This window comes from Aulonocara stuartgranti, assembly GCF_965226115.1.
Source record: "Aulonocara stuartgranti genome assembly, chromosome: 1".
Lineage (NCBI taxonomy): Eukaryota > Metazoa > Chordata > Actinopteri > Cichliformes > Cichlidae > Aulonocara > Aulonocara stuartgranti.
The window spans coordinates 22,297,498-22,310,197 of NC_138939.1; the positions used below are offsets into that span (position 1 = coordinate 22,297,498).

At 42.5% G+C, this 12,700-nt stretch overlaps 2 protein-coding genes across 10 annotated transcripts in view; one reads left to right on the plus strand and one right to left on the minus strand.

The window, feature by feature from the left end:
• tjp1a (tight junction protein 1a) overlaps window positions 1-12,700 on the plus strand; it is a 104,113-nt gene that overhangs the window by 87,627 nt on the left and 3,786 nt on the right. For 5 of the 9 annotated variants that reach the window (XM_082528305.1, XM_082528309.1, XM_082528312.1 and 2 more), the window contains 13 exons: window positions 2,104-2,186; window positions 2,517-2,727; window positions 3,345-3,445; window positions 3,528-3,878; window positions 4,862-5,110; window positions 6,317-7,135; window positions 7,262-7,344; window positions 7,472-7,651; window positions 7,753-7,859; window positions 7,978-8,237; window positions 8,554-8,702; window positions 8,782-9,002; window positions 10,580-10,723. In XM_082528305.1, coding sequence (XP_082384431.1) covers window positions 2,104-2,186; window positions 2,517-2,727; window positions 3,345-3,445; window positions 3,528-3,878; window positions 4,862-5,110; window positions 6,317-7,135; window positions 7,262-7,344; window positions 7,472-7,651; window positions 7,753-7,859; window positions 7,978-8,237; window positions 8,554-8,702; window positions 8,782-9,002; window positions 10,580-10,723 — 2,958 coding nt within the window. The remainder of the gene's footprint in view (window positions 1-2,103; window positions 2,187-2,516; window positions 2,728-3,344; window positions 3,446-3,527; window positions 3,879-4,861; window positions 5,111-6,316; window positions 7,136-7,261; window positions 7,345-7,471; window positions 7,652-7,752; window positions 7,860-7,977; window positions 8,238-8,553; window positions 8,703-8,781; window positions 9,003-10,579; window positions 10,724-12,700) is intronic. The other 4 variants (XM_082528307.1, XM_082528308.1, XM_082528306.1 and 1 more) reach the window with 4 other exon arrangements.
• The window catches only part of LOC309703837 (uncharacterized protein), a 435,129-nt gene that overhangs the window by 31,211 nt on the left and 391,218 nt on the right, over window positions 1-12,700 (minus strand). The window lies entirely within an intron of this gene.

Genomic DNA, 12,700 nt, shown 5'->3' on the forward strand with positions numbered 1-12,700 from the left:
ATCAAGTTTTGTTTCTTTTATTTAATTGAGTGAATGGCAGATAATCTATAAACTAGTGTTTGGTGGCTAGTTCCCTATTCTGTAGATGTTTAAAGAGCTATTGCCTGGTTTATGCATATTAGGGAATAGCACTTTATTTAATTTTCTTTTGTCATCACATTTGGGAGTAACTCTATTATTACATTTCGGCCAGTGACGCACAATCTTGCAAAACTTGACACATGAGACTCGAGACAAAAGAAATATTATGTTGTACTGACTCGCAGCTTTGTAGTGCATGTCTCTGTTTAATTCAAACGTGGAGAATAAACTTTTTGCTGTTATAGAGTCTGCACAATTGACGTCTCTGATCCTGTGTGTCATCGTGATAGCTTCTCTTGTCCTAAGTTGCAGAAGAGATTAGCATGTGCAAGTGAATGACAAAAAGCGTGCTTCCTGCACACAACAACATTTTTTTGTTCGAATTAAATCGAGTGCTATTCTCCGTCTAAATGCAGGTTTCATGTTGAATGACAACAGCAAGGCTGCATGACGAGCCGTGCAGTTTAACATGCAGTGGAGACTGAGCTGGTATTTGAAAAACACATTGACAACCTCATGTGCAAATACTGATAATAATCATAGTAACGATAACCATAACAGTATTGATGATCGTAAAAGGTATGACTGAAGATCAGGATTTACTTGACTAAGCATATTTGTACTTTCATCACCCACTTTTTGCCCATTAATTACACCACAGTGACTGTTTAAAGGGAGGCTCATAAACACAAAATCAAAGTGGACCTACTATGCTTGTTTCCAGCTACATATTTCTTTTTCTTGGACTCCAACAAAGTAGCTCTGCATGATTCACAGTTCCTTCTTTATTACACGGCGTGTCTTGGTGGAGCCCCTCAGTTCATCATCAGCCAGAGCTGTGTGCCTGAAATGGCCATGTCAGTGAGAGGATATCCTCTCTCACTGACATACAGAAACAAGAGTATTAAAAAAAAAAAGAACTGGAGTATTTAGAGCAGTCTAAAGTCTGAGCTTTTTTTTTTTTCAGGTACAAACACTCTTGTTGAATATGGGCGAAAAGCTTTTAAATGGAAGTGCCAATTAGGAAAACTGCTCAAGTTTTAAGGTTTATTTTTAGGCCGTTTTGCTTTATTATTGGATTCAAGTAAGTGGACGATCGAAAGCAGGAAAATGTAAAATACTGTCATAATTTACTGGTGGTGCAAAGAAGGTTTTCAATACATTTGTGGTTCTTTTGACAGCTAGTGTCAGTGTCTTGTTTCTCTGCATGCGCCCATTGCAGATTTAATAACAGATTTATTTAGTGACTGAAAATGAATAGATGTCTCACTTACTGGCCTTTTTAGAATGGCAGAAAAAGAACTATTGATTTTAGCATTTACTTTTAACATCGCTGCATATGCTTGAACCTGTGCATGAATGGCTATGTTTATTTGCCCTTTAATAAAACCCTTTTGATAGTTACAGCCAATGATTGCAGAGCTTAGATGCTACTAGATGGGGCTCTATGATGTATTTGAGGCCTTGCTATCTATTAAGCCTCCTGTGGTGAGCTGACTGCCCTCTTCTGAGCCTTTCTATGCATTTCTAGGCAGGAAGCAATTGCTTGTCTTTGTTTAAATTATAAACCTCTCTTCACATCCTTGCTTAAATCCTCTAGGCTTACAATGGCACCTCAGTCTCATTAATCCCAAATGACCCTCCTGCTATTGTATGTGCTTATTTAATGTCAGTGTTCCTCACGTAACACATTTCCTGCACCATGTTTTAAACTGCTACATGCACTTGCACACACACATTTTAACGCTGGATTTCATTCCCCGAACCTCCCCAAAAATCCGTAATGACCGTTGCATGAGTTGGCTGCTGTCCTCATTTTGTGTTTTATTACGTAGCTGTTTGTATAAACGTACACTTGTCCTCTCCTGTACGAAGATCGTCATTCCCTATTTAACTGCTCTATTTATGGGAGTCGACAACTGCACGCTACAAAGATGTCTAATTGGGGCACAGCCTGTGTTTCTTGGTGTCGTTCTCTTTTGTTGATGTGATGCAGTGACTCTGTCCGTTTGTCTTCCAAAGAGAGTGAACCCAGGGATGCAGGAACAGACCAGAAGAGCTCTGGCATCATCCGCCTGCACACAATTAAGCAGATCATTGATCGAGTGAGTTGAAATGAAATATACACTTGTACTGATTTGAAATTATGGAGGATTGTGGATAGAAAATGTCTTTGTTGCCCATTTGTTTTGGTGATTTTTAAAAACATTGAAAGGAAAGCCAATAACATGCTCAGCTCACTGCTGCCATCTGGTGTTCACTCAAGGAAATTATACATTACCCAAAGTAATGTGCTAAACTCAAGATTGCCTGTTTGTGAATAGTGGAAAAGATGGTTCACAAAATTCTACTTTATGGAGACTCAGTCCTTAAATGGCAAATAATCACATTTATAAAGCGTGTTTTTTGTTTTTATTTTTTGTCTGTACCTGAAGGACAAGCATGCGGTGCTGGATATAACCCCGAATGCAGTGGACCGACTGAACTACGCTCAGTGGTATCCAATTGTGGTGTTTCTCAACCCGGACACAAAGCAGGGCATCAAGAACATGAGGACACGGCTCTGCCCCGAGTCTAGGAAGAGCGCAAGAAAGCTTTATGATCGAGCCCTCAAGTTAAGAAAGAACAACCACCACCTCTTCACCAGTGAGTCCAGTGGAAGGAATAAAAGGGTTCATCCACGGGGCGGGAGGGGTGGAGGGTTTAAGTGGGAGATTTCACAGGGAGCAAAGACGAATTTCACACAGTTGACAAGTGAGAGCTGCAGTGCCGGCTGCTGTCGCAACAGCGCACTTGTTGTGCCTGACCCTGTTCTGTTAAAGTCCTCACAAGTGTGCCCCCAGGCCTCTTTCTCAGCGTGCAGTCTCCCTGTCAAAGGATGTGCTCTAACCATGTTTGAGGAGCATCTGTTGAAGATAAACCGAGCGGGCCGAGAGAGCGTTGCCATCAGCTTCCATTCAGGCTTAAGCACACATTCTTCTCATAAATCATCTTTCTTAACATTATTGTGCAACTGTGCCTCTTTTTAAAATCAGGATGTTTATCTGGTTATTGATCTGTAACAGCATACATACTGGGTCACCAGTGGAGAAAATGACTGTCGTTTAGTTTCTAGTCCAGAGTCATATTGCTCCAGCGTGCAAAACTTAATTTCTAGGAATAAGTGATACAAATGGTTTTTTTTTTTTTTTTTTTTTTTTTTTTTATATAATTGTGTGAGTGGATAGAGTTTCATTTTTGCCCCTCCCTCTTTCTGCCTTCAGCAACCATTAACTTGAACAACATGAACGATGGTTGGTTTGGAGCACTGAAAGAAATAATCCAGCAGCAGCAGAACCAGCTGGTGTGGGTTTCAGAGGGCAAGGTAAGACATGCGCACACGTACACGATATTGATGAGATTTCTCTTATCTCAGTCCCCTTCTCATTGTATTCTTTATTTCACAGGCTGATGGAATTGGCGACGATGACCTGGACATCCATGACGACCGCCTTTCCTACCTGTCGGCGCCAGGCAGTGAGTATTCCATGTACAGCACCGACAGCCGCCACACCTCCGATTATGAGGACACAGACACAGAGGGAGGAGCCTACACCGACCAGGAGCTGGATGAAACGCTGAACGATGACGTGGGTCCACCCACGGAGCCTGCCATCACGCGGTCCTCCGAGCCTGTCCGTGAGGACCCGCCTGTCATCCAAGAGCCCCCTGGCTATGTCAGCTACCCGCACACAGTGCAGCCGGACCCCCTGAACCGCATCGACCCGGCCGGTTTCAAGGCACCAGCGCCGCAGCAGGTAGCGTTTCTGAGACCTGTACGTCTCCCCTGTTGTCTGGAGGACGCGGTGTGCGTTAGAAGGGTTTTCTGGAGGCGCTATTGAAGTCACTTTTTTGTATTTGCAGTTAATCTATTAACTGTTATAAAACAATATCAACGGGAAAGTGAAAACTTTTGTGGTCAGGTATTTATCATAATACATATATATATATATATATATATATATATATATGCGCAACTATAAAGAAATATATATCTTTATTTATTATAGTATTTATTTACCTATTTGCCTCTATGTGTGTGTTTGACTGATATTTGTGGGCGTGTGTTTTTTTTTTTGTTTGTTTTTTTTTTTAATTTTGAAGAGGAGAAGACTTCATACCTTTACTATTACTCTTGCACTCTGTATTACCACAAGCTGTCTTATTAGTGTGACTATTACTAATGTCACTGAGTGAGGGGAAAAAAAGAGCCAAAAAATCCCACTTCTGTCTGTCTAAGTGTCTGTATCAGTATTCACCTATGTGCACTTCCTGCCTTTGTTCTACCTATGATTGGGACTGTGACAATATGACACCAGAAAGTATTATGTGCATGTTGGAAATGCCAGTGTTAATCCAGTGTACCTGTGAAATGTATTTATCACTACTCTATTGGTAGTTGTGATATTACAGTCTAAGCATTTGTCGTCTCATGATGTGTTAATGAACATGAAAAGGGAGAAAACGACTTACTGTATTGTAACCATAGAATTAAACTCGAGTTAGTATCACCTAACCTTGAAAACTTGTCCTGCTGCTAATTCCTAACCCTCACTTGCTATTGGTTGATCTGTAGCTACTGTTAAATACGGCGGCGAGTGATAGGCTGTTTGTATCAATGTAAACTGTAGGGGTAAACAAAGAGCAGACCACTGTAGGGGGGGCTGAGAAGGTAGAAACACTTGTACTTCACCACAGTGTGTCAGCGCATGTTATTAAACATTTTTGAACCACTTCACAGAAAGCAGAGGCCGCTGCTGTCCCTAGCATCTCCCAGCAGCCTGAGCCCAAGGCTGAGACAATGCCCCCTGCTGTCGACGTTACTGTAAAAACTGTAGGGGCTCTGAGCTCTGAGTCTCCTGCACCTCCCTACAGCCAGTCAAGCCCCATCCCAGAGGCTGGCTCACTTAGAAGGCCCACACCTGAGGTAGCACCTCAGAGCATCTCGCCAGAACCTCTACAGTCTGGACTGGGCAGTTCAGAACCAAAGGTATCCATCTGATCGTCACTGGATGCTCCGTGACCCGGCTCGGCTCGGCTCGGCTCAGCTCGGTCTGACCTGGCTGAACTTCTGTGCTGCTGCTACTGCTGCCTGTCCTCCTATCTTCCTCTTGCTGCCACGCTTCCCTCTCTTTTCTTCTGCCCTGCATGTCTGCTGACCACAGTGCTGCCCAGAAGAGACAGATATATGTGTGTGTGTGTGTGTGTGTGGTGTGGGGGTGCAAATGTGTGTGTGCAGATGCTGGTAAACAACAGTGGGCTTGAAGGGTGATGGCTGCGCTGATAGGCCTACGTGTAGAAGAGCAGTGGATATCCTGCAGCTCTGACTTTTGCTTATATTCTTTGCATGGCTACATTGCGTTTGCCTCTGTTAACCAATAGCAGCAGATCTCTTTGGGCTGTGTTTATCAGTGCAGACTGAATGGATTGTTTCTTTGTAAAAGTAGCCATTCATTTTCCTGAAACTTTATTTTCCTCCTGTCCCGCATGTATCTATGAGGAGAAAACATTTGGCCATGATAACCTTTAACAGAAACTGTGTTTAGCTGTTGATGGAGAATTAATGGTTACTTCTTAAATGTCAGGGTTTTTAAATGTGCTTCTGTAAAAGGAGTTTGTGCTTCGGTCCTTAAATACTGTTTGTTGTTTTGCGACTGCACCAAGACAGTGGGTGACATTTTTTTCGTTCCCGTTTGTTTACTACAGATCGGCACGTCATGCCTGAAGCAACCAGAAATAATTTTTCTAATTAGTGAAAGGAGTTTTAATTAAGCGTTATACGCGCTTAATTTTGTAATTTTATTTTCATTTTTTTAGTGAAGGTGAGAAAAATGAACCCCATTGTTTTGTTGCGTATTTCAAAAACTTTATTCTTTCTTTATTTAAACTCTGTTAATGTTTCTGTGGTACATTGCGATTTTTTTTTTTAATTATTTTTTTAAGCTGGAGTATTTGGCTGTGCTGCAATTTCTGTTAAATCTAATATATTATCTGACTAGTAACTCCTCCCTCTCAGTTTCTCTATTTCAGGTCTTTCCCTTCTCGTTTCGTCTTCTGCAATTCATTTTGCAGATTTGTTTTTTCTTTAGTCTGCGTGTGTCCAGTTTTCCATTTCACATAATTCACATCTTTGCAGTATATGTTGGAACCTGTGACGTTGTTAACCTCCTTTTTTTGTTGTGTATTTCTTCGGTAGATGTTTCAGAAGGATCCGTACAGCACAGACAACATAGGCAGAGGTGGTCACGGCATGAAGCCTGTGACGTACAACCCTCAGCAGGGTTATCACCCTGACGAGCAGCCGTACAGAGATTACGACCACCCACCCAGTCGGTATGACATCAGCAGCAGTGGTGTCGGCGCTGGCTACCAGGAACCAAAGTACCGTAACTATGAGAGCTATGACAACAGCGTGCCTCACTATGACCAGCAACCGTGGAACCCCTACAACCAGCCGTTCTCTACTGCCAACACCCAGGCCTACGATCCCCGTCCTCCTTACGGCGAGGGCCCCGACTCTCATTACACCCCTCCACTGCGCTACGACGAGCCGCCACCTCAGCAGGGATTTGACGGACGACCTCGCTACGGCAAACCGACAGTTTCAGCACCTGTCCGTTACGATGATCTTCCGCCTCCTCCTCAGCCGTCTGAATTGCACTATGACCCAAATTCTCACCTGAGCACATACCCCTCAGCTGCCCGCTCACCAGAACCCGCTGCCCAGCGGCCGGCCTATAACCAGGGACCAGCATCGCAGCAGAAAGGCTACAAACCTCAGCAGTACGATCCTGCTCCAGTGAACTTCGAATCTAGCCCCACCCTTCATAAAGTCGAGACTCCCTCACCTTCACCTGCTGATGTTCCAAAAGCTGCACCTGCAAGAGATGAGCAGCAGGAGGAAGATCCAGCCATGCGGCCTCAGTCAGTACTGACGAGGGTCAAAATGTTTGAGAACAAACGCTCTGTGTCCGTGGACCGAGCCAGAGATGTCGGGGATTCATTTGGGAATAAGGTAAACTGGCATGATATGAATTTCCAATTCTTCAAGTTACTTTCAACTTTTAGGAAATTAGCAGCTTAGAAGAAGAAAACATTTGTTTTATCCCTCTGATAAATTTCATTGCTTTTCCTGCTTCAGGCTGCAGATTTGCCCTTGAAAGCTGGTGGAGTAATCCCTAAAGCAAATTCTCTGAGCAACCTGGATCAAGAGAAGACCTTTAGGTAAGCCTATAGTTGCTGTTCAAAATGTCTCAGTTTCATTTTGGCTCTGTATTGTAAACTCCTTTTCATCTGCTTTGCTCTAACTTCTGCCATGTGTTTTACCTTCTGGACTGTGTTGTTACACCAGCAGAGGGCCAGAGCCTCAGAAGCCTCAGTCCAAGGGATCCGATGACATCGTGCGCTCCAACCATTATGACCCTGATGAGGATGAGGACTACTACAGGAAACAGTTGTCTTACTTTGACAGACTGCAGGTTGGCTCCAATAAACCCCAACCACAAGCACAGTCCAGCCACAGCTTCCCCAGGTGATTCTCACTTTCCCTATTATTTCCATATTTTTTTCTTTTCTTTTCCTTAATGTTTTTTATATTTCTATCTAACTTATGCTTTTCATTTTGTGATGTAGGATGGACTCAGTGGAGAAACCAAGTCCACTGGAGAAAAATTATGAACCAGTTCCCCAAGTGACACCAGCTGTGCCACCGGCCATACTGCCCAAGCCCTCACCTGATGGTAAAATTGACAGTAGTCAGGATTTTTATCCCATATAAGATCGCGATCAAAGGGGAAATACACTTGTGTTCTGTACTGTAGAGCTTTTTTTTGGCTGATGTGCGTTGCTCTTCTACAGCCAAGCCTCCTGCTCGAGAGGACACGGTCCAGACCAACTTTCTTCCTCACAAGAGTTTCCCTGAGAAGTCTCCAGTCAATGGCACCAGTGAACAGCCTCCAAAGACGGTCACTAGCACTGGGGGTTTGCCCACATCCACCTACAACCGCTTTGCGCCCAAGCCCTACACCACCTCTGCCAAGCCTTTTTCGCGCAAGTTCGACAGTCCTAAATTCAACCACAACCTCCTGTCCAATGACAAGCCTGAGAGTGCTCCCAAGGTAAACCGATTTTGGCCCGAGGTCTCACAGAGTCAAATATATGATGGTGCAGGGGAGGTTGCAAGCTTTAAAATCAATGTGTGTTTGAATCAAAGTCAAATGGCGCTCTTAATGTAACCTCGGCTGTCAGCCTTCGTGTCACATTAAAATCATGAACAGGGTAATACAGTTTTTTAAAACGTAAAGAAAAGTTTCCAGTGTTTTTTCAAATTTAATGACCAACAGGTTTTTCTGAAATGTTGGTGGCATATGCTAAAATTTCTAAAATGTTTAAATGAATAAAGTGTCCCATTTAAACCTCTTGCATCTGTAACAGAGCTCGAGCCCGGTAAAGCCTCAGGTACCCCCACAGCCCCATAACACAGACCAAGACAGTGGCCTGGACACTTTCACACGCACAACGGACCCCCGATCCAAATACCAGCAGAACAACGTAAACGCCATGCCCAAGGCCATCCCTGTGAGGTAGGAAGCTATGTCTGAGTAAATTTAAAGGTTTATTATTAAATATAACAGTGTGACACTAAAGCCGTTTGTCTCCCAGCCCCAGTGCCCTAGAGGATGATGAAGATGAAGACGAAGGTCACACTGTGGTGGCAACAGCTCGTGGTATCTTCAACTCTAACGGTGGCGTTCTGAGCTCCATCGAGACAGGTGTCAGCATCATTATCCCGCAGGGTGCCATCCCCGACGGCGTGGAGCAAGAGATTTACTTCAAGGTCTGTCGAGACAACAGCATTCTGCCGCCACTCGACAAGGAGAAAGGTAAGATGTTAAAAAAAAATGGAGGAAGAAAGAAAACAAAATGTATTTTTGTTTTTGTTTTGGAGGCTTTTTGTTCTTCTGCTGTCCATAAGTGCTGTCCACATGTACCGCCATATATCCATCTTACTGATCAACGCCCTAACAAAAGGAATGATTCTGAGTATCCTCTGAAAGAACAGTCTGTTCTGTCTCTCCTTGATGAGGCTGTTATGAGTCCAGTCCAGTTTTTTTTTTTTTTTATTGAATTGAATGGTAGGGTAGTTTCTTTATTGCCCTCCCCATTGACGAAAAAAATGAAGAGGTGAAGCTTTCATTCCTGTGGAGTATGTCACTGCTTTTTGAGTTTAAGAAGATCCCATTCCACCATGTAATGAAGCTCTAGATCAGTCCTTGTAACACAGTAATCCACTGTAACCACACAAATCAATAGATACCTTAGTTTTATGAAATTGTCTCAAGGTCTTAACTCCATTATTTATATGATTCTGGACAGAAATGGATGTAAGCTCTGCAGGTTGACTGGATGGTAGAGGCAGACTTTATATTCTTAGATCAGTGTGACCAGTGATTATGTGGAAATATGTGACAGCGTAGAATGGTTCACGTTTTAGTGATGCACATTCAGAGAATCTGAAACTGCAGCTGCTTTTAGCTTTACAGTGAGACTTCACTCAGCAGGCAGCTGTTTTTAGTGAACCATCTCTAAAAACCCATTGCACGCTACCTGCTCAGCCTCAAACTGCTGGCAGACGGTGACTTAGTGGTGAACATGGAGAAGAATTCAGCAGCTAAGCAGACAGATAATTCCCTCAGGAGCTGGTAGAGAATAATCAGAGCCAAATATTGTAATCAGTTTTGTTTTAAAAGGCAGTAATGCTGGTGCTGTTTCAGTAGCAAATGAAGAAGTTGGAGTAAAATATGTTATTAGAACTAGTATAACATAAAAGCCACAATTTTCTGCCGATGCTACGTGTGAAAAAGGAAGACTGCTGAAAATGTCTACAGCTGGTTCTCCTGCTGTCACAAAGATTTTTATCCCTTTGTTGCAGCCATTATCATCCACGTTGTTAGAGTCTCACCAATTTATTGGCAGGTCGATATTATTGGTGACTATTTTGTCGATCTGTCAGTATTGGCATTTAGTTAAAGTAAAGAAGAGACGGGAGAAACCCCCTTCAACCATGTTATGAGTGCTGATTGTGCACAGTTTGTCCACCAGATGGCACTCTGCAGCTTTCCTGTTTGAATCGCCACAAACGCAGCATTCAGCTGATTGGCCAGGATCATTAAAAGATTCTGATCCCTTATTTGATGCTATTGCTTGGGTGTTGCATTGATTGAATGGCTGTTGGGTGGATGAAATACGTAAATGAGCATTTATTAGTTCAGTTTCATCTCAAAACAAAATGATGATTCAATAAATTGTTTTATTATATAGATTGTCATGAAACCCAATCCAAATAATCTCATATGCCTAGAAGCAAAAAGCCAACAAAAGCTTTAGGCTAAAAGGACATTTTATACCTGTGTGGGTTTGTGACAGAATGTTTAACCCCGCTGTGTGTTTGTATTTGCAGGAGAGACTCTGCTCAGCCCTCTGGTGATGTGTGGACCTCACGGCCTAAAGTTCCTGAAGCCTGTGGAGCTACGCTTACCTCACTGTGCGTCAATGACCCCTGATGGTTGGTCTTTTGCTCTAAAATCCTCCGACTCCTCGTCGGGTATGCTGTGCTCTCTCTGTTCTTCTGGGGTCGTTTGGGCTGGCTGTGTGACAAACTGAGGGTTTTGGGGTCACTGTTTTTAATCAGCTTTTACCCCTAGTTTTGATTCTTCTCTTTATCAAACATCCAACTCTCAAAGAGAATCAACCAGATGATGTATGACACGATGTTTGAGAATCAATGTAGGGGGGAAAATCCACCTTATTTCATAATTCTGGCTTCAAGTCTATTCATTTCCTGTATTTTTACTGACTAACCCACAGTCTCTTACACTGTACCACTGGTTTATTCATTTCACATGCTGAAACTTCAGCATTTCCCTCTTGCTTCCTCTCAATCATCTTAACAAGCTCCTCTCATTTTTTCTTTTCCATTTAACATGCATGCACTGGATTCTTGGCTGCACTATAATTGAACTTCATCAGGTGTAATTACTCTGTAATGCATGCTTCTGTGCTCAGATTCATATTTTTCACATAGCCGCCCAATCCCGACCTGAAGAACAAACAGCTTTCACAGATCTTCTGGAAACTGGGACGCTGTCATAAACGATAACTTATGTCATTATCCTGCATAAAAATTAAAAAAACACAGACATGTTGCTATGATGTCAGGCTGTAGCTTTCTAAATTTAGCTCTCATTTTTCAAAGTGTTCCTATTTGAAGGCAGCTTTCAGGTGGTGAGAAATTGAATTTTCATGCTAAGAACTCTTCCAGACTTACTGGAAGAGTTCGGCACTCTTATCAGTTTATAGCTAGTGTCACTCTGCTACATAGCTCCAATAAATTTAGCTACAATTACAAGTTAAACATACGCAGACTGCAGAATTAGAGGGCCTGCAGTGTGACGCAGGACTTAGTTTAGTTCAAATGTGTCGCTGCAGGTCCTTATCTTTTCATATTTGAGTTGTATAAAGCAGGATATACACTACAGTGTCAAAGTACAAGTAAAACCACAAAGGAGATTATTTCTGAATGCTAAATTCTATATTTGTACTGTACTGTAGACAAAACAAACCTCTTCAAACTGGTTTTCATTTAATCTATAACGTAACTGAGCAAACCAAGAAAGACCCAGAATTCGAACCCGGGTTAAACGTCTGTATACAAAGAAAAGTGAGAGCTGAACACATATGAGGGAAGCAGCTAAATTAGCCTTTTCTTCAAACTGTCCTTCCCATATCCCATCTTCAAAAACAGTGGTCATTTTGGCAGTGGTCAGGATTAGCTGTTAATTAGCCTCATTTTAAGGATGAGACATGGAAGGCTGAATGAGATGCCAGCTCACTCTGTTGTCCTGCTGAATTGTGGGCGGATTATCGGGCTGCGTCGTAATCCTCTTATTGTAAAGCAAGGCCACTCTCCGGCCTCCTCCTGTACCCTTCTGTGGTTTTCTTCGCACTTTGCTTTGTGCTTCTCTCCTTTTTTCTTTTTCATTTTTTTCACCCGTTTGCAAGTCTCTGCTTCTTGTTGCGCCCTTTATCTCTGCTGTGTTTAAATACTTACGTTACAGCCAGTGTGATGCAGTTTTGCTCTGTAGAAGAATTTGTTTGTTGTTTCTAATAAAAAGCAGAAGTTTGGCATCGTAGTATATTTGAAGGGTTGATCCCATCAGTGACCAGAGAGTGAGATGAAGCTACGATGCTGTACTTTGATAAGCGACTGTTTTGTTTGTAGTTCTTGCTCATTACAAACAAAACGGGGACCTCCTTTCACACATTTTAGGATACACCTGTAATGTATTTGTTAATATATGTTTATTAAGGATACAGTGAGGGTGAAATGAGTGATTAACAGAAACTTAATTGACTGTTTTGACAGGGATTCTTTTGTCATCTGTAAGTAAAATGTCAGATTTCTGCTCTCAGGTGTCACTTTCGGTTGATATTTTCTATTCTATGCAATTTAAAGCAGATTTTTTTTTAACTGCTTTATCATACATACGCCGCCACAAAATAGTTTCTGACAAATGGATAT